Below are 18,726 nucleotides of genomic sequence, written 5' to 3'. Positions count from 1 at the left end.
GATCGCGTTAGTTGTTAAAGAAATCAATAATTTATCTGCCTCATAAAATAATAGCTCATTTTGCCATTAATGTGAAAAGACAAGAAAGTTAATTGTACAAAGCTACAACACTTATTTACAAAACTGTTCGTCATTAAAAATGAAAGAAAACGAAGTATTTGTGATATCCTTACAATACTTTCAGATATTAGTTACATTTATACAACTGTCATATTTATTACAACAGCAAAACCAAAAGAGAAAAATTAAGACATGTCATGTTGGCTTTGTAAATGTTTAGTTTCACAATCTCTCAATAGATCTTAAAATATTCCTTGTCCGGTTCTGATCGCATAAAACTGAACACGATCCATCTGCACCACAAATAAAGTAGAAAACAATATATAAATAAATAACGACAGCTTCCGAACCCACTTTACGTCAGCCGTAAAGCAATGGGCTAGCTGACAAATGATGATATGAGATAACTGTGAACTGTAACATCACTTCACCGAACTTTGAGTACTTGGAGTGGTTAAATCTCCATTTCACTTGAACATCTCGTACTTGCCAACATTTCCCAGGCCGCCGGCTGAGAGCAGACAGTTTTATTTGTGTCCAGTTTCCTTCTGTGAGGCGGCGGAGAGGAATCGCTTTTAGCCAGTCATTGCCATGGCCTCCGACAACGTCGACAGCAACATGGACAGAGAAATGATTCTGGCCGACTTTCAGGTGTGTCGTTATTTTCTGTCTTCGGTGATCGATTCGTGTAGTGGTATTCTGTCTGCGGTTGTGTTTGTTTTAACGGAACGCCGTGAAAAACTTAGCGGAGCTGAGGTCGCTGTGATGCTAGCTCACCGAGCTAAAGCACCGACAGCTTGGTACCTGAACAGTTATTCACCCAGAGCCCGAGGCTCCAAGTAAACCACACCGAACTCAGCTAAACCATCAATAGTGTGGGTTTAGTTTGGTCGCTTAGTGAACAGACAACTTGGAGGGAGCAACGATTCACGACCGTCAACTTATTTACGCTTTGTCTCGTTTTACTTCACCCCAGATTTAGATCTGGGGTGAAGTGCCCTCCGTATTTGTACTGATTTAATCTTTTTATTAATGACATCCAACAACATGAACGGTGTAACTATAGGTCTGCAGACCTCCTTGTGTTTCAAATCAGCTTCTTTACTTTAACATCTGTCACAGCAAACCAGTCAGGCAGAGCCCCCCTCGCTAGACACAGAAAGGATGCTCTTTTACTTTTTTATTGCAGCATTTTATTATTCAGTAGTTTAAATGTGAGAACTGCTTTGTTCCTGACTGTCAGGCTAACATTAAAAAGGTTCTTTTAACTATGGAAGTAAAAACAAGAATAATGTTAAATCAGTGTCTCATTTTAAAGGTATAACTATGTTTTAAGACTTTGAACAACACAATTTTTATCCATTATTGTGTTTGTATTGTATTGGTGTGAAAATCCTTCCGTTTTCTGTACCAGCGTGTTCCTGTGTAAGGTCATGGGTAGCTGCTGTTTATCTGTAAAGCCAGGTTATGTTGTGCTAGATAGGTCGCACGTCCATCGCAATAATTTTCAACAAAACTAAGCAAAAGTTTAATGGAGTGAAAAAAAATCCTTAATTTTCTTCTTTGCAGAAAAAGGCAGGATTCTGAATGAACTGAACTCTGATTCAAGAGCCTCATGATAACATTAGTTGTGATTAAGCCACATTTTCTTGACACTTGTGTTTTGTCACCATAGTGCTCACTCCACTTTGCATATTCTAGCTTTTCAGTCTTGGTCATCTAAAACGGGCGTGGAAGTTTTCCATCACATAAATGGCCTGTATTTATGTAGTGCCTTCTAGTGTTGTACAACCCCCCCAAGGCGCCTTACAACTAACCCGTCATTGACCCATGCACACACATTCACAAGCTGGTGGTGATGCCCTGGGGTGCACTGACGGAAGCAAGGCTGCCGAGCACAGATGCCACTGGGTCCTCCGACCACCACCAGCAGGCAAGGTGGTTAGGTGTCTTGACCAAGGACACGACGACTGCCACAGACTGAGCGAGGCGCGAGCCTGCAACCCTCCCTTTACGGGGCGGGCACTTAACTCCTCTGTCACTGTCAGATAAGCACGTTACTTCATCAAAAACGATTCAGTTATTTACTACACACCGATATTACAATAATGAATGCATGATTATCTGTGCAGCCCTTAAAAATGTCTATTTATGTATTCTTTGTTACAGCAGCAGCAGAATCTCATTTAATCTGTTTTTCTGTCTCATAATCATTTTTCTTTTCTCCCACAGGCTTGCACTGGAATTGACAACATTGCTGAGGCAATCACTCTCTTAGAGCTTAATAACTGGGACTTAGTGGTAAGTTTGTTATCTTTGGGCTTTACTCTCAGACATGCGGTCTTTAGTTCATTTAAAGTGAATGTGGGAGGGAGTCAACATACAAATGTTCCACTGAGATGTATTCCGTGATGTTTGTATTAACTCACGACGAGCCCCTCAACGTGGAGTACATATTGGAAGGGCTCGGTCTATTATTAGATTAATGCTGGCAGCAGGACAAATGCTGGGGACTCTGCAGCTGTGAATCTGATGACTTGCAGTTCTCCTGCAGTAGCTAGTCATTTTTGTAAAAGGTGAATTTGCTTGTTGGCACACAAACAAGCTGGGTGGAGGGAGTAGAATGGAAGTGTAGGGTCATCTGAGTTATTTAGCAGCATTTCTATAATAATTTAAATGGTGCAAAAAATCCCATTTTATTCATTTAGCTTCCAGGACAATGAAACCAGATTATTTTCTATTTCTAAAGAATTTACTGTTCTACTGAAGTTGTGCTTAAACATCCTCACTAACGAGAGTGTGGGAACGCAGCTTCTACAGGTCCTTCTCAAAAAATTAGCATATTGTGATAAAGTTCATTATTTTCTGTAATGTGATAAACATTAGACTTTCATATATATTACATTCATTACACACAACTGAAGTAGTTCAAGCCTTTCATTGTTTCTAATATTGATGATTTTGGCATACAGCTCATGAAAACCCAAAATTCCTATCTCAGAAAATTAGCATATCATGAAAAGGTTCTCTAAACGATCTATTAACCTAATCATCTGTATCAACTAACTCTAAACACCTGTAAAAGATTATATCTCAATAAACATAATTATTTGAAGGTTGACGTTTTTTTTGTATTAGGAACACTTTTCTTTTATTGGTCGGATGAAATATGCTAATTTTTTGAGACAGGAATTTTGGGTTTTCATGAGCTGTATGCCAAAATCATCAATATTAGAAACAATAAAAGGCTTGAACTACTTCAGTTGTGTGTAATGAATCTAATATATATGAAAGTCTAATGTTTATCAGTACATTACAGACAGTAATGAACTTTATCACAATATGCTAATTTTTTGAGAAGGACCTGTATTTGAACAAAAATAACCTTTTTAATTTACAATGGAATAGTGGCTACAGACTTGCAGCACATACCACCAACCTGGTTTTACCTGTTGTATCGTGTAGAGTGGTGACTGTTCCAGAGAGAACCTACCAGCTGTACGCTGAAACAATAGCTCACTGCTAAGCTGACTGGTTTCATTTGTTCATCCAGTTGTTTTTTGTTCTGACCCGTCAGTTTTCTAATTCCACACGCTGTTTAGGATCAAATCCATCTTTCTTCTTCTCCATACCATAAGCTAATGTTTTATTGGGTTTGAGCAGTTGTGTGCTCTGTGGGACAGTTGCTCTTTAACAGCAGAGACTTGGTGACTGTTGCAATACATAAATATCATTGTGTTGCTGAATTGACTTCTGCTTTTATTACAGGCAGCCATCAATGGTGTGATACCCCAGGAGAATGGGATCTTGCAAAGGTAAGAACAATCTGTCATGTAGAAAGAAAAGTATCTGAGTGATGTCTGATAAATGGGAACAAATATTCACTCTAGGGTTAGATCTTAGGCTGCGTTCACACTGCAGGCAAAAGAGCATCAAATCCAATTTTTTTTCCCTTCTTGTGACCCATATCTGATTGTTTTACAACAATCTGAACAGCATAGATCCGATTTTTCAAATCCGACCCCTGTCTTTTTCATACGTGGTACTGATTCCGATACATATCTGATGTTTTTGAAAGCGAATGCGGTCTTAACGGTCATGTCGCATTAAATCCGTCTCCTTCGTCACTGAAACAGCGGAGGTGAGCGTCGTGTGTTGACGTTCCTGAGAAGAAGCGCTGGCAGAAGGATTCAGGAGTCTGTCTGGACTTCCTGTCAAGTTTTGGAGTTAAAAATACAGGAGAGCATGAGAACGGGAGCAGGAGGTGCTGCTGGAGCGAAGCGTCCCACCACCAATCTCTGTGAAGGGAGGGGTGGGGGTCTAGGGATGGGTACCGAATTCGGTACTTTTTAAGGTACCGACCGAATTCCACAGTACCGACCGAGCACCGATTCACTTCATTTGAAACGGTGCCTCGTTTCGGTACCCGTCCTTCACGAGAACTTGCCTAGACAGCTGCGCATGCGCAAGAGCGTTATGTCATCGGTCACTGCGAGCCAGTTGTAAACAGAGCAGCATGGTAGAAAGAACGCACGCTAACGCTTGGGTCCACTTCACTAAATGTGATGGGTAACTGGGTGATGATGAAACCAGCGACAACGATCTAAGTGAGACATCCTCATCTTTATCTGCTGCGGTAGGTAAATATAATGTTTAAGATAACGTTAGCTTGATTTGTTAGCTTCCGATTCACTAATGGTGCGTTCGCTTTCTCCTCAGAAGTCCGAATTTCTGACTAGAAGAACATGAACGCGCTCTAAAGTTTGGCTTCACTTTACTAAAAGCGACGGGTGATTGGGTGAACATGAAACCAGTGACAACGATTTAAGTGTGAGGCATCATCGTTTTAATCTGCTCCAGCAGTTAAATAAACTGTTTAAGATAACATTAGCTTCCTAAGCCACCATTGTTATCAGCTAATGGTGCGTTCGCTTTCTCCTCGGAAATTCTAACTTCCCAGTAGGAAAAATCAATTGAAAAAGGACGGTAAAAGGAACGATAATACACAGTGAACTTAGTTCACATTAAAGATGTTTGCTTCAATTTAATTATCAGCTTATAAAACTACAAGGATGATGTTAAAATATAAACAGTTGTATGTTATTTATCGTGATATTTATCAAATATTGTTATATATTGAGAAAAATATATATTTAATTATAAAAGAGAATTAAAAATATTAAACACTCAAAAGTATCGAAAATTGGTACCGTTAAGTACCGGTATCGATTCGTAGGTACCGGGAATTAGTACCGGATCGATTCAAATGTCAAAGGTACCCATCCCTATGGGGGTCTCTGTGAATGAACTTAATACTGGAACATTTTCAGTGAAAAATAATTTAGGAATACGGCGGGAATAAGGAGTAAAATAGTTTATAGTTTTCACCCCAAAACGGGAGACTGAACAGGTGTGATCCTGATCCTGTGGATGAACTCTAAAGGCTTTCACATCACAACTTCACCTCTCTTGGTTCCGACTCCACTGAGTGTGGCTTCTTTTCTTCTGCGCATGTGGGTCACTTTGGGGCCATGAAGCATTCACACTGGAGAGAGTTTGATGTCACATTTCAGTCATAATGTAAACAGCCACACAAAAAACATTGCATTTATTTAAAAAAATCAGAAATGAGCATCAAGGCCTGCAGTGTGAACGTAGCCTTAGTCTCACCGGACGCGTAAGTGTTGCGTAATGTCTGCGAAGCCTAGTACGCAGTACGTTTCCAGAATGCTTCAAGGCTAGCAGTTCAGATCAAAATAAAAGTTGTGCAGATATGCAGTTGCTACGTCGGGGGGTGGGGGTGGGAGGGGTGTGTGTGTGTGTGAATGTGTGTGTGTGTGTGTGTGTGTGAATGTGTGTGTGTGTTTGTGGGAGGGGGGTATGGGTGGAGGGATGGTCACAGGATGGATTGATGAGCCAGTCATTAAGAACGGGATGTTTACGATGACTGGATGAGATTTTATTCTGACTGTACTTTTCAGCAGTGATTATAATTGCTCCTTTTTTGGCAAACCCTTATCGGTTGTTTTTAGTATGTGAAGAGCATTTCAAGCAATGTGGCAAAAAGAAAATGCCCTAGAAAACATCTACTATTCCACTTTTAACTCCTCATTCACATGAGAACCAGGCACTGTTAACTCATTCACTGCCAGCCGTTTCCTGATCGCGAAAGCCCTTCGCTGCCAGCGTTTTTCAGCGTTTTTACAGTTTTTGTAAGAGTCACAGAACGTTGCGCTCTAGGATGATGTCAATGCCAAAACAACCAAAGCAAAGAGGAGACTCACCTCTTACATCAGGAAGAATCCGCGCGTTTCGAGTGTTATCCGTTCTTTCATAATCCGTTGTTGAATTGTGATCGGCAGAAGCTTTTCCAATTCGCGCCTCACTTTTTTTACAGCAGCACGCCAAAACGATCTCCTAACACATGGATTTTCCGCTTCCTGATCACGTGACGTGTGACGTACGCGGATGAAGATCGGCTTTAGAGCGGAGATGTTTGTTCTCATGGTGCGGGGGCTCGTTCTGACGCCCACACAGTAAAAAAAAAAAAATGCAAATGACGACTTTCGTCATCATTGGCAGTGAATGAGTTAACTAACTGCTGCTGTAGCATAGAGTCCATCCTTTGTGTCTGTATTTGAGGCAACACTTGGGCGTTTTAAACAATAGAACAAATTGACCTGAAGCCACATCTGCTTGTGTAGTCTGGAGTTGTAGAAAAGAAACAGAAATAGTGGTGCACACAGTTTTCTTTAGGACACTTTGTGTTCTTCTTTCCCCCCTCCCAACAGCTGATTGGGACCCGTGAATGCGGCACACACTTCTGCGCCCTCTCCAGCTGGAGATGTTTCTGTTGAAGCGTTTTATTTTGTGTACACGCTTGTGTGCGTGTGGAGTAGTGTGGTGTGGGTCCTTGGGCCATGAGAATATTTCAGCGCTCTCTGGAGAGCACAGATTGCTGGGAAAGGGGCTGGTTGGCAGCTCGACCAGCAGCCACCACATTTACTAAATGGCTGGCATTACTATGAGCCGGCTGGTGTTGCCCAGTAAACAGTGATGACGTGACCTGAGCTGGGGCCAGTTGGAGGGTACGCCCAGCACTCCACTCTAAATGCATTCCACTCTTTCTTTGTGTCCTCATTTAGAGAAAGTAAAGCATCAGAAGGTGTTTTTATTGGTTCTCTGGTGTGGACCGTTGGTCTGTGAACAGTGGGCTAAAACACAACAAAAAACATTTAAACCTTTCTGCTTCAATCGGTCATAAAAATTGATCTGCTGTACCTGAAGGCAACGGTGCAGATTCCCAGAAGTTTTCATTTTATTTTCCCAACGAAATGCAGACTTCTAAGTAATCAGTGCAGGAAAATCGATCTGTTGTTGAAGCGGCTGCTGGAGGAGATATGATGTGTTCGTGCATGATTGAGTTCATTCCTCCTTTGTTGTTCTACACGTTTGTTTGGTTGTGGTCAAAGTACGACTCAGGACGATGACCTTGTCCTGGTGGGGTTGTTCAATAAAACAGAGTCTATTGTCTGTAGTTTGTCTTTGCAGACTGCTGCTGATGACTTGGACTGAACAGAATAAAGACATAATTTAGTTTGAGGAACGTGGATGTAATGATATTAAAATTAGCTTTTGAGTATAAATGGATATATGAAGTAGGGGTAGACGATATATCGGGCCGATATTTACTATTTTTATACATCGGCTCATATGCCCTTAGTAAATCCGATTTAAAGTCGGGCACATCCTCGGGCAGCCCGGTGCTGTTGCAGAATTTAATTTAAATGTATTTTTATTTTCACTAATAACATCTATGTAATAAATGCTCTAAATGAACTTTATTTGTCTGACTTTAACACTGAGCAGTGCACAAAGTTGATATTTAACAGTTGGTTAAATTCAGAGTTTAAAAACGGATTTAGCTTCAGAAATTTTGTGCATAAACTGATGTTATTGGTGACATTTTAGCGTGAAAATAAGGTGTAAAATGTCTAGATATCAGCCATGAATATTGGCAGTACTTGTCGGCCATTGGCTGACTATTGGGCCATTCCCATCTGAACCGGGTCGGCCCGGGCCGGGTAGCATAGGTTGTTTACATATACAGGGTGGCCTGGTATTTTTCCGGGCCAACCAAGGCTCATTCTCATTCCTCTTCTCGAGGGGGTCTGCTTCAGGCCGACCAGGGCCAACACACCCACTGCTGACAGCAAATTCACACCTTCCATTAGAGCAAGCCTCTGATTGGTGGGTAGAATCAGCCCACATGGACTTAAGACAAGGATGTGTGGAATCAACCGGGCCAGGCTGGGGCCGACTGGGGCTACCCGGCCCGGGCCGACCCGGTACAGATGGGAATGGCCCATATGTCTCCTACAAATTGGCATCAGTATCAGCAATAGAAAAAACAATATCGGTCAACCTCTACTCTGAAGGTACCTTTTTTATTTTTTGGTTTTTATTCTAACTTTCTGATCTCAATCTGTTTTTTCCTCTTTGCAGCAGCTTTCCCAGTGAGGCAAGCCAGGCCACCATTTTCGGACCCCCCAGCCAGTCAGAAGCAGCCGACGCAGATGCCGGAACGGCTGTTCCTCCTCCATCTTCATCGCCTTCGTCCTCCTCTCCTCAGTCGTCCTCGACATCAGCGTTCTGCCCAATCAGCCCCTCCTCCCGGCACATTGTAGAGCGCCAGTCACGGATGCTAAACTTCAGGGTGGAGTACAGACAACGCACTGTGGAGCTTGTGATTGAGGACAACAGCACAATTAGTGAGCACTACTCAGACATACACAGATACGTGTGATGGGTTCGCACTGTCTGTGGTTGAAAACAAAACAAAGAAAACAAAGAAAACCTACTAATCTTTGTCATATTTTGGCCCATAATCTAAAGGCCACCTAGTACGTTTAATCGTGTGCAGAGATGAGGGCTGTTATAGAAGAAAATGTCACAATTCTGCATAGATTATTCAGTAAATATGATTGTTTTCAATCCCTCACGCGTAAAAACTGGAATTTGATCGTGTTGTAAACATTTGCTGGGATTTAGTCACGGTAAATGAAGATGAAAGGAAACACTGGAAAACTGATGGAAATATTCATCAAAATAAGACATTTATGTAATTTTTGTTCAGCTGTTTTACTATAGATGACAGGAGTCGTTTTAAAAATGCAGTCATTTGAAATGCTTTTGTTGAGGCAGCGGTTGTGACGGCTGCATTTTGTCTGATTAAACTCACAGGAGGAATCAAAGACCTCCTGCAGACAGAGCTCGGCATTCCAGCTTCTAAAATGCAGCTGAAGGGATGGAAGAGTGGAGACGTCTCTGATAGTGTGAGTTTTTATTCTTCATTTATTTTGTAGAGGGGAAACAAAAATTTAAATAAAACATCACAGTTAAAGGGTGTGGAACACCGAAAACCCATTTTTTAAATGTTTTTTTCTGATTATAATTTGTCAATCTGAGTTTTTCATGCAGGCTCAACATGAAAATAGTCTCCTGCATTAGCTTCTGATAGAAAATAGATGATGAAACTCTAGAATTAGAAAACCCTAACAGATCTACGTCACACTTTCACTTAACATTCATGGACTCACCCATTTTGACTCACAATGGGGAAGGCTGTTGTTTGTTTAACATCCAGGAAACGGCAGAGAACATCTCAGCTGGTAAAAGCTAACTGTTAGCATTAGCAACTCCACCACACGGCAGAACTCCTTCAGGCTTGTGTTATTTGTGGAGATTAAACATCAACGTTGAAGAGTGAACAGACTCGGTGGTAGAGTTATGTTGCTGTTAGCCAATCAGAGGCGAGATGTCCAAATATCAGGAACTAAGTCTCCAAATCCTGCCGTGTTCAACTCTCCTCTGATGTGACATCCTGCTACTTCCTGAAACAGGTATGAGAAATGTTGGCCACATGTGTGTTGTCAGCTCAGAGCAGTTAGCAGAAATATGGGTTTTTTACTATTGATCTTTAGTGTAGAACCAAATAAATAAAAAATCAGTGGCTCTGTGCTCTTTCTTGCTACACATTTATGTTTATTTATTTAGCAGACGCTTTTGTCCAAAGCGACTTACAAGTGATAATCGGCATGTTGACCTTGAGGCTAACACCATCAACAACAACACCAACAAACAATTTACAGTTAGTCGTAGGTGGCAGTGAGGCAGCATGATGAATCATGGAGAGGAGGGAACAAGGAGTGGACAGTAGAGAGGGGGGACGGGTACAGGGAGGGTGCTAGTTTAGAAGATGCTCTCTGAAGAGCAGGGTCTTCAGGAGTTTCTTGAAAATCGAAAAGGAAGCCCCTGTTCTGGTAGTGCTTGGTAGGTCAGTCCACATTTGTGGAACGATGCATGAGAAAAGTCTGGATTGTCCTGAGCGTGGTGTAGGCACTGCTAGCCGACGATCCTGTGATGACCGGAGCGGCCGGGCCGAGACGTAAGCCTTTGCAAGAGGATTCAGGTAGATGGGAGCCGTACCATCTCGGACTTTGTATGCTAGTGTTAGCAATTTGAATTTGCGTGCAGCTAGCCAGATGCACGAGAAGTGTGGGAGAAAGTGTGGTTAACCGAGACAGCAGATGGGGTAGCATTGTCACATGGTTAGATCCAGGTCTCAGTGAGAGCCAGTGCATCGAGTGACAGGTGGTTTGCATATGCGGTAATGAAGTCTACTTTGTTTACAGCTGATTGGCAGTTCCAAAGTCCCATATACAGGTGGGTGTCTTCGGGGGGATTTGGTTTTAGCGATCGGAGGTTTTGAAGGTTGCGAAAGCGGTTTGCTGTGTGTGGCCTTCCTCTGAAGCCAGTGATCACAGGTATAGGATAATGGCACATTTTACGAGGTATCGATAGAGCAACGTCTGGGTCGAGTTTGTTTGCTCTGTGTACCTGCTCTGTGGACACGAGCAGGTACACACGTATGTCTTTACCCCGGAGTGTCTTCACACCGGAGGGGCTGAGACACAAGGGCTGACGCTTCAGTTATGCCACCAAACGTATGCTGTGCTACTAGTTGGAAACGGGTGTTCATGCAGCGGCTGATTGCAATGGTTCTGCCATAGTTGCACGCGGATCCAGTGGGGATTGTCCAGTAGCAACAACAAAGGAAAACAAAACTCACAAACACGTTACCAGTTTTTGCACTGAAAGTGCCTAACCCAGTCATGCTAGCTGGTCTAAAACTGAAACCACAATTAGAACTACTAATGTCTTTAAAGAAGATTTTTTTTATCTTTAGGCACAATATGTTGCATTTTTGTTGTCCGCAGGTCTAAATCTCTTTAAGTTAATGGGACCATTTTGTTGTGTGTGTTTTCAGACCGTGCTGAGAACCTTACACCTGCCCAAGAACAACAGCCTGTATGTCCTGACCCCAGACATCGCACCGACTGCCAGCACCAGCCAAAACAGGTATTTACACTCCTGCAGTCACAGAGACTGTTGCCTTTCTGTGTAATGTCTTCATATCATCTCCCCTTCCAAGGGAACGAACCAGGAGGTTCACATACAGGAAACGGTGATTTCACTGGTGATGTCAGTGCAAAAGTTAACACCAGGGGGCAGTCTGTGCTCACAGTCTGTGCAAACCTCACCTTCATTCATCTGTTAGGGAACATGTGACCCCTCATGGTAACTGTGACATAAAAAATTATCTCTTACTTCTGTTGTTTCACTGAAACGCTTTTCTCACTGAATGTTGAGTGACGTCTCATGTATCATCACACAAGTCTTGTTTATGCTATAAGTTTGCGACTCACAGAAACCTCACACTTTATTAACGAAGCCCACTGACGGTGAGAATTTCCAGTTTCAGCCAGCATCTTCCATCCATTGTAGCGAGTGCATAACAGCATTAGCGGGCCTTCTGTGGAAAAGGTCAGGCAGCCATGTTTAAAGTCACCGCAGTCATGCAGTCAGAGGTGGCGGCTGACTACACGTCAAGAACAGGGAAACTAGTAGAACTAGACTTGTATTTAAATTTAATTTGTATTTAAAAAACAGTTTTGGCTTGATATTTAACTAAATAGCTCAAAATGTTTGACTTATTTTAGGGTTTAGCAGTAATCATGTAGTAGTAGAGCCTAATTTTGACGTGCTTTATAGTGCAAGTTTAATTAGTTTATTTTTAGTCATAATAATAATAATAATAGTAATAATAATAATAATAACAATAATGACATTTTTAAACAGGCAGCTTTCACCCACACATCATCAGAGCTTGTGTGGAAGTCATCTGGCAGTCTGCCTGCTAGTTAGACTAAGTGATAGTTATATTATGTTGGCAGCTAATGGCCCTCATCTCCCCAGTCCTCCATCCCCTGCTCTCTCTACATCTTCTCACCCCCCCCCCCGCCCCCCCCCCCCCGCCCACTAACTGCTGTGTCTTTTTAGCAGCGCCGTTGCCATTTCTCCAAGTGTTATCGATATCATTTTGAGTGTCAGGAGCTCATTATTCTGTCAGCTGTATTAGTGGAGGACAGTTGGGACTGAGGTGTGTGTGTGTGTGTGTGTGTGTGTGTGTGTGTGTGTGTGTGTGTGTGTGTGTGTGTGTGTGTGTGTGTGTGTGTGTGTGTGTGTGTGTGTGTGTGTGTGTGTGTGTGTGTGTGTGTGTGTGTGTGTGTGTGTGTGGTGACCCTGCTGTCATACAGGGAGAAGATAGGTGACAGATCACAGTGTATGAGGGGAGCGCCCCCCTGCAGAGCGACTAAACAAGCTGTTAGCTTGGAATAAAAATAAACCGCTCACACCGTAAAACCACTTTGTGCACACTATTGGCTTGCACTGTCTACAATTTGTTGCTGTAGATAATACTTCCCTTAAGTCCATGCCCAAGTGTAATGTCTGCAGGTAGGGAAGCACACTTTAATTATTGTCACACCAACTCCATGTGTGATAAATAAGACTATCTGATTTTATTGCTAATTTATCTCAAATAGCCGTCTTCAGTATTAATTACAGTTATCATCTAATATCCACTCTGATGTACTCTATTTAGACTTTTCTATTGTCTGTCTTGGATATTTTTACTGATTATCATCTCATTATGAGAAATTAAATAATTGGTATCCTTATTTTTGATAGACTTCTAAATCAATCTGAAACAGAATAAATACCTTTTACTCCAGCATAAATTATGCTGCTTTACCAATCTTGAGATACATTTATCAGTTTACATTAAAAATAATTGACATTTGTTGAGAGATTTTAATTATATTTTCATTTATTCATTAAAATTGTTTCTGAGAGGAAATACAAGCCATAATAGCTTTATCCCTGCCAACAGTGGAGCTTGGCTTATCGGGAATCTACCTAAAGCAAATGGACTGGTTATGTAGTCCTGCCCTGTCATTACGGTCTGGCTGAGCAAACTTCTCCTGGGTTGTCTTGTTTGATTAGAAATAAATCTGGAGGCTTTGGGAGATTTCCCCCTGAGCACCAATCCCTCTCAGGTAGTTATTTAGTTAGCAGTGCGATGTGCAGTTGGCGCACTGCAGCGCCGGAGCCTGGTCTGAAGGAGGTTATGCTGATCACTCCCCGTGAATACGAGAGAGTGTTGAGGAGGAGCTAATCTCCTGCATAAATGATGAATGCCTGATGAATATTTCAGTGGAGCCTGTTTCCTTTCTTGTTTATTCTCTGCTCCAGCTCCCAGCAAGCATGTTTGCCAAAGAAAGGTTATTTTAATTTGAACTCTCACAGAACTTTAAAATTGCCAAAAAAAAATTATAATAATCAAGGATTCATTAGCCATTATGTGTCGTGTGGTTTTATTTTTTCTTTTTTTTTTCTGGTGTCTTGTTTATCCACCTGTGTGCGGGCTAACTAGGATTAGATGCATACAGCTTCACAGCTAGCCGGTTAGCGTAGCAACCTTGATGGGAAGGATTTGAGAGTTTTGGAACAAATGGCAGAACAAAACAGAGCAGAATCCGAATGGTTTCGCATTTTTATGCTGTGTTGTGGATGCAAAATGCGGAGGAGGTAAGCAGACCTTGTGTGTGCTCCATCCGCCCCTCTTTAGACGCACAGCCAGGCAGCATATGTTCTCCTGGTCAGTGTGTTTTCATCTATTCTGACTCATTATGCTGCCAGGAAATATCAGTTAGAGCTTTGGGAAAATATGGATGACCGTGTGTGTGTGTGTGTGTGTGTGTGTTTATATATGTGTATTTGTGTTTTTTAGCACATGTCACATTGTGTGCATGCATGCGCCTCTCTGTGTCTGGCAATACTAGTTTAATAAGGTCTAGAGTCTGCTCTGTGCCACTGGGACTTAAATCTGAGGCGATGGGCTTACATCAGAATGAAACCAATCTGTTTAGCCTGCTCTTCTCCCGCTGCACCACGCACCATTTTTGCTGTCCATAAAGTTAAATGACATTTTCCTCCCTGCACCCTCATGCCCTGTCAAGTGCCTCCAGAGATGTCGCGGGCCGACCTAGATGTCACCGACTGTGTGTGTTGAGTGAGAAAGAGACCTTCGATGGCTGAGGCAAACACAGACACATCTGTCTTTCAGCCCCTTCTCTGCCCGACGGCCCTGCTTCAGTCAGTAGACGGCAGCTTTTAGAGCATCAGGGGTAAAAGCAGCCCAGACAAAGGGATATTAAGCTCGAAACATGCTTGTTCTGTTTATATATGAACCAGCGGGCCTCTTCAGACAGATGGCAAATGACATGAAGTGACTCATTATGAATGGCAGGGTTTTTACCCCCCAGCCTCCCACAGGATTCACTTGATAATTTAGGTGGCTATATTTGTCCTAGAGAGCATGATAAAAGATCTGGTTTTTTAAAGTAAATCTTGAACAGAACTCAGCCCACGCACACACACCAAATGTTTTGTCGGCCTGCCACAAACCACTGATAAGATGTTCCTTCTTTGCTTGGAAGGACAGAGTAACACTTCCACTCAGTTTACCCTCTATCTCTGCCTATTTAGGAGTTTAGCTGCCTGCCAGCAGCAGCTCGGGACCATGTCCAAACATAATCATGATATTAGCTAGATCCTTATTTATGTGTCTCTACCCCTTCCATTTCTCCTCTCCTTCTCAGACACACACCCGTTGTTTTCCTCCTTCTGCTCAGCCCCTATTACATATGCATTCTTCCTTCCCACTCCACACATTTCCAATCTTCTCCAGTTAGCTACAACAAACATTACATTTACATATTGATTTCGCAGTTTTAGTCAATGTAAATATGCTGTCATTACAGTAAATTTGAGCTTCTGTTAACATAAGCTCGTCCAGATCTGCACAGATTAAGGGTGTGATTGCATAATTAATGTGTGTGCTACATATTAATTCCCTCATCCCTCTCTTTCCCTCAACTCTTCCTTCTCTCCTTGGTTTCTGAGCCCTGATTAAGTGCCTGTTTCGGCCTTTAAGCCTCCCATTGCTATTCACCCTCACAGACCGAGAGTTTGCTCAAAACGCTACTTAACCTCACAGCTTATTGTAAATGAAGCCTCCAAAAGTTGATTCCCCCCACCTCCTCTTCTCTAGCTCTGTGTCTCAGACGTTGCTGTAAATTACTTTGAGAGTTTTCACTCTAGAAGGAACGTGTCAGAGTGGTATTCGTTCGTTTGTGTTTTGCAGGAGAAACTAGTTTAAAAAGTACAAAAGTGGAAGGGTCGTATATAGGACTGAACGATATCTTGAGGTTTTAAAATAGTGATATATTTTAAAAAACAACAAGACACAAGTAAGGTTTATATTGATCTGAATATATAACCAGTGATTTTCTAGAGATGGCGGGCGTTGCTAAAGCTATGTTGCTGCTACTCCACCTCTAAGCAGCCATCCTATTTACTCTTGTGCCTCCGGTCGATCACGTGCTGACAAAACTTGCACAAAAGTTGTTTGCTAGATTCATAAAGATCTCTAGTTGAATGTTCTACCCTAAACTTTGCACTTAGCTTTGCGGTTTAAAATTTCTCATGGGGATGTTTCTGTTTTCACCATGACTGACGGGTTTTGTTTTGCCTGTTTGTGTGAAGAGATGGGCTTAATAATATAAAACTCAATTTTCGAGGTTGCTTTTCCCCAATGATGCAAATGATTAATGAGGCTTTTTGTGTTTGATTCCTTCGGTTTTCATTGCTTAATGTCCTTTTCACAAAGTCAGCTTTGATTTCAGAAACATTTTTTTGATGGCTGATTTATTTCATAACACTTTTTAACAACATTTTTGTCCGTCAAGACAAACAGGGCGGAGCCAGTTTGTGATTGGCTGTTCATTCGATCAGATATAAGCAGTCAGACATGAAGTATCGAATTAGGCTCTTCACTGTGCAATACCTTCTATGCAAGTACCTTTGTTAAACAGTCAAATTTTGGTTTAATGGTCTACGGTGCTAAGGACTTTGATATCTGGAAGGTGCAATTCAATTGTATTTTTATCTTTATTTCTATTTTGTATTATTATATAACATTTTCTGATGCTCTGTAACTTCTGTCGGTGTTGTGCTGCTTTTTTTGGAAACCGAATTTCCCAAAGGAACTCACCCGAGGGATTAATAAAGTTCTATCTTATCTTATCTTATCTTATCTTATCTTATCTTATCTTATCTTATCTTATCTTATCTTATCTTATCTTATCTTATCTTATCTTAGGCCTGAAGGTGCATAACATGCTTACGTGCGCAAATTAGCTAAATCATATCTGGCGAGCCAAAATTCAGGAAAACTGAATGACGTTTGAAGATTAGCCAGTGGTTTTTCAGGTCACATCCACTGTCTTGATTGGCACACATTTAGCTGAAAAGTAAATTTGGCATAAATCAACCAAACTTGGCTTTGTGAAAAGGTCATTGTGTGATTTAAAAGGACAGCAGTAGCTCAGGAAGTAAAGTGGGTTATCCAGTAATTGGAAGGTTGCTGGTTCGATTCCGCCTCCGACTAGAGAATGCTGCTGTTATGTCCTTGGGCAAGACACTTAACCGGTGCTGGTATGTGGTCGGAGGGACCGGTGGCGCCATTGTTTGGCAGACTTCGCCTTCGTCAGTGCGCTCCAGAGCAACTGTGGCTACATCGTAGCTCATCCTCACCCCCATATGAATGGTTGAATGACTGACTGTGTTGTGAAGAGCCTCGGTCGGTCATAGAAGAGGCACCATACTAAAACCGGCCATTTACCATTTTTTTACCGTGAAAACTGAAAAAATTCAATAAAAACGTCTCAATAATAATTTGCATTATTCTTTTTTAATAGTTTATATTAATATGCACATTTTAATATATTTATATTTATAATGTAGAGCTTAGAGTTTTACATAACATTCTGTTATTTCATTGTCAGATCACGTCATAGTCTAGTATTTATTCATGTAGATACATATTTCATCATGTATGATTTATTTAATAGTAAAAGTATTTGTTGGTGAAATGAGTGTTGACTGAAACAAACTCACTCTACAAACAGGACAGAGCTGTGCTCCTAAAATAAACAGATAAATACATTCACCTGCCACAGAAAAAGTAAGGCTGTTGGTGTTTATCTGAGATCAGTTAAAGGTGGTCGATCTCCTCATCTGTATTTAATGTCACAGTTTAATCCATTTCTAAGACACGTATAGGTCTATGTAGGCTCTGGCTGGTTTACTGTTTAAAGGGTTTGCTAATGCAGACTGATGGGCTCCATGCTGTTACGGTGCAGGTGGTCATAGTTGTGACAGCCTGTTTCTCTGAGTAGGCTTGTTAAGACACAATTTGTAAAGTGGACGACTGGCCCCTGGAGGAGGCACCCACTTCGCCGAGGGCCAGCAGGCCACCAGACAAGTTTCAGCTTGCCTCATCTTTGACTAGGAGATCATGTTTGTCCTACTTAGTTTCTTGCATCATTAATCTGTGTTGTTCATCACCCAATCTCTTTACCTCTTTATTTAGTGCTCTCCAAGAGTCACTAAACCAGAACTTCCTGCTGATCGTCAGCCACCGCGAGGCCCAGAGGGACTACAACCTCAACTTTCCTGGCTCCAGAACCATCCAGGAGGTGAGACACCAGAACAGCATCCATACACAGTGGTGTTCTGCACAGAAACACAACGGCATTCTCTGTAACGCACCCACATGCTCTCACTCAAGAAATATTATTGTACCTGATTCTCATTTCCTTATAACACAGCTTTCCATTTATTTGCCAAACATTGCTAGTCTATCTCCGCCATCGATTCATTATTCATCACAAATGATCACATTTCAGAGCACATAATTACTCTCACAGCTGCGGTCTTGTACAACCCCCTCTCTTCCTCCCACTCCCCTCCCCTCACTTCCCATCTCTCCCCCTCCATCTCTGCAGACTGCTGGGAGAGAGGCACTTTAAATGACTGAACACTGTTTGATCAAGGCATGCAGGAGCACTAGAAAATTATTCATTTCCTCCATCTAAAACTAAACAGTAGATTTGGCTATCTATGAAATATTAATCCGTTCTGATCCTGGACCTCGTGTGGAGGTAGAACATCTCACTGGTTATCCCGAGGATGGATTAAAGGTCAAGCAGCACGGAAATATGAGTGTGCAACTGCTTGCCTATGCAGATGATCTGTTATTGTGTTTGTGTGCAATTTAGCGTTTGTGAATTGAAACCAATATTTGTTTGCTCATACACACACATTACTGCCCTTTGCTGCCCCGGCCTAACCCCACCT

The 18,726-nt window shown here is 41.9% G+C and overlaps 1 protein-coding gene across 2 annotated transcripts in view; it reads left to right on the top strand.

Moving 5' to 3' along the window:
* Nucleotides 1-432: 432 nt before the first annotated feature.
* Nucleotides 433-18,726, top strand: part of faf1 (Fas (TNFRSF6) associated factor 1) — an 83,609-nt gene continuing 65,315 nt past the window's right edge. The window contains exons 1-7 of one of the 2 annotated variants that reach the window (XM_054752398.2): nt 433-711; nt 2,293-2,361; nt 3,829-3,875; nt 8,569-8,831; nt 9,304-9,395; nt 11,390-11,481; nt 17,960-18,065. In XM_054752398.2, coding sequence (XP_054608373.2) covers nt 652-711; nt 2,293-2,361; nt 3,829-3,875; nt 8,569-8,831; nt 9,304-9,395; nt 11,390-11,481; nt 17,960-18,065 — 729 coding nt within the window. In that variant the 5' untranslated portion in view covers nt 433-651. Of the gene's footprint in view, nt 712-2,292; nt 2,362-3,828; nt 3,876-8,565; nt 8,832-9,303; nt 9,396-11,389; nt 11,482-17,959; nt 18,066-18,726 lie in introns of both variants that reach the window. The other variant, XM_015971343.3, reaches the window with a different exon arrangement.

The sequence above is a fragment of the Nothobranchius furzeri genome, chromosome 8 (assembly GCF_043380555.1).
Source record: "Nothobranchius furzeri strain GRZ-AD chromosome 8, NfurGRZ-RIMD1, whole genome shotgun sequence".
Taxonomy (NCBI): Eukaryota; Metazoa; Chordata; class Actinopteri; order Cyprinodontiformes; family Nothobranchiidae; genus Nothobranchius; species Nothobranchius furzeri.
The sequence above is the reverse complement of the archived record's forward strand: the minus strand, read 5'-3'. Positions and strand labels throughout refer to the sequence as shown.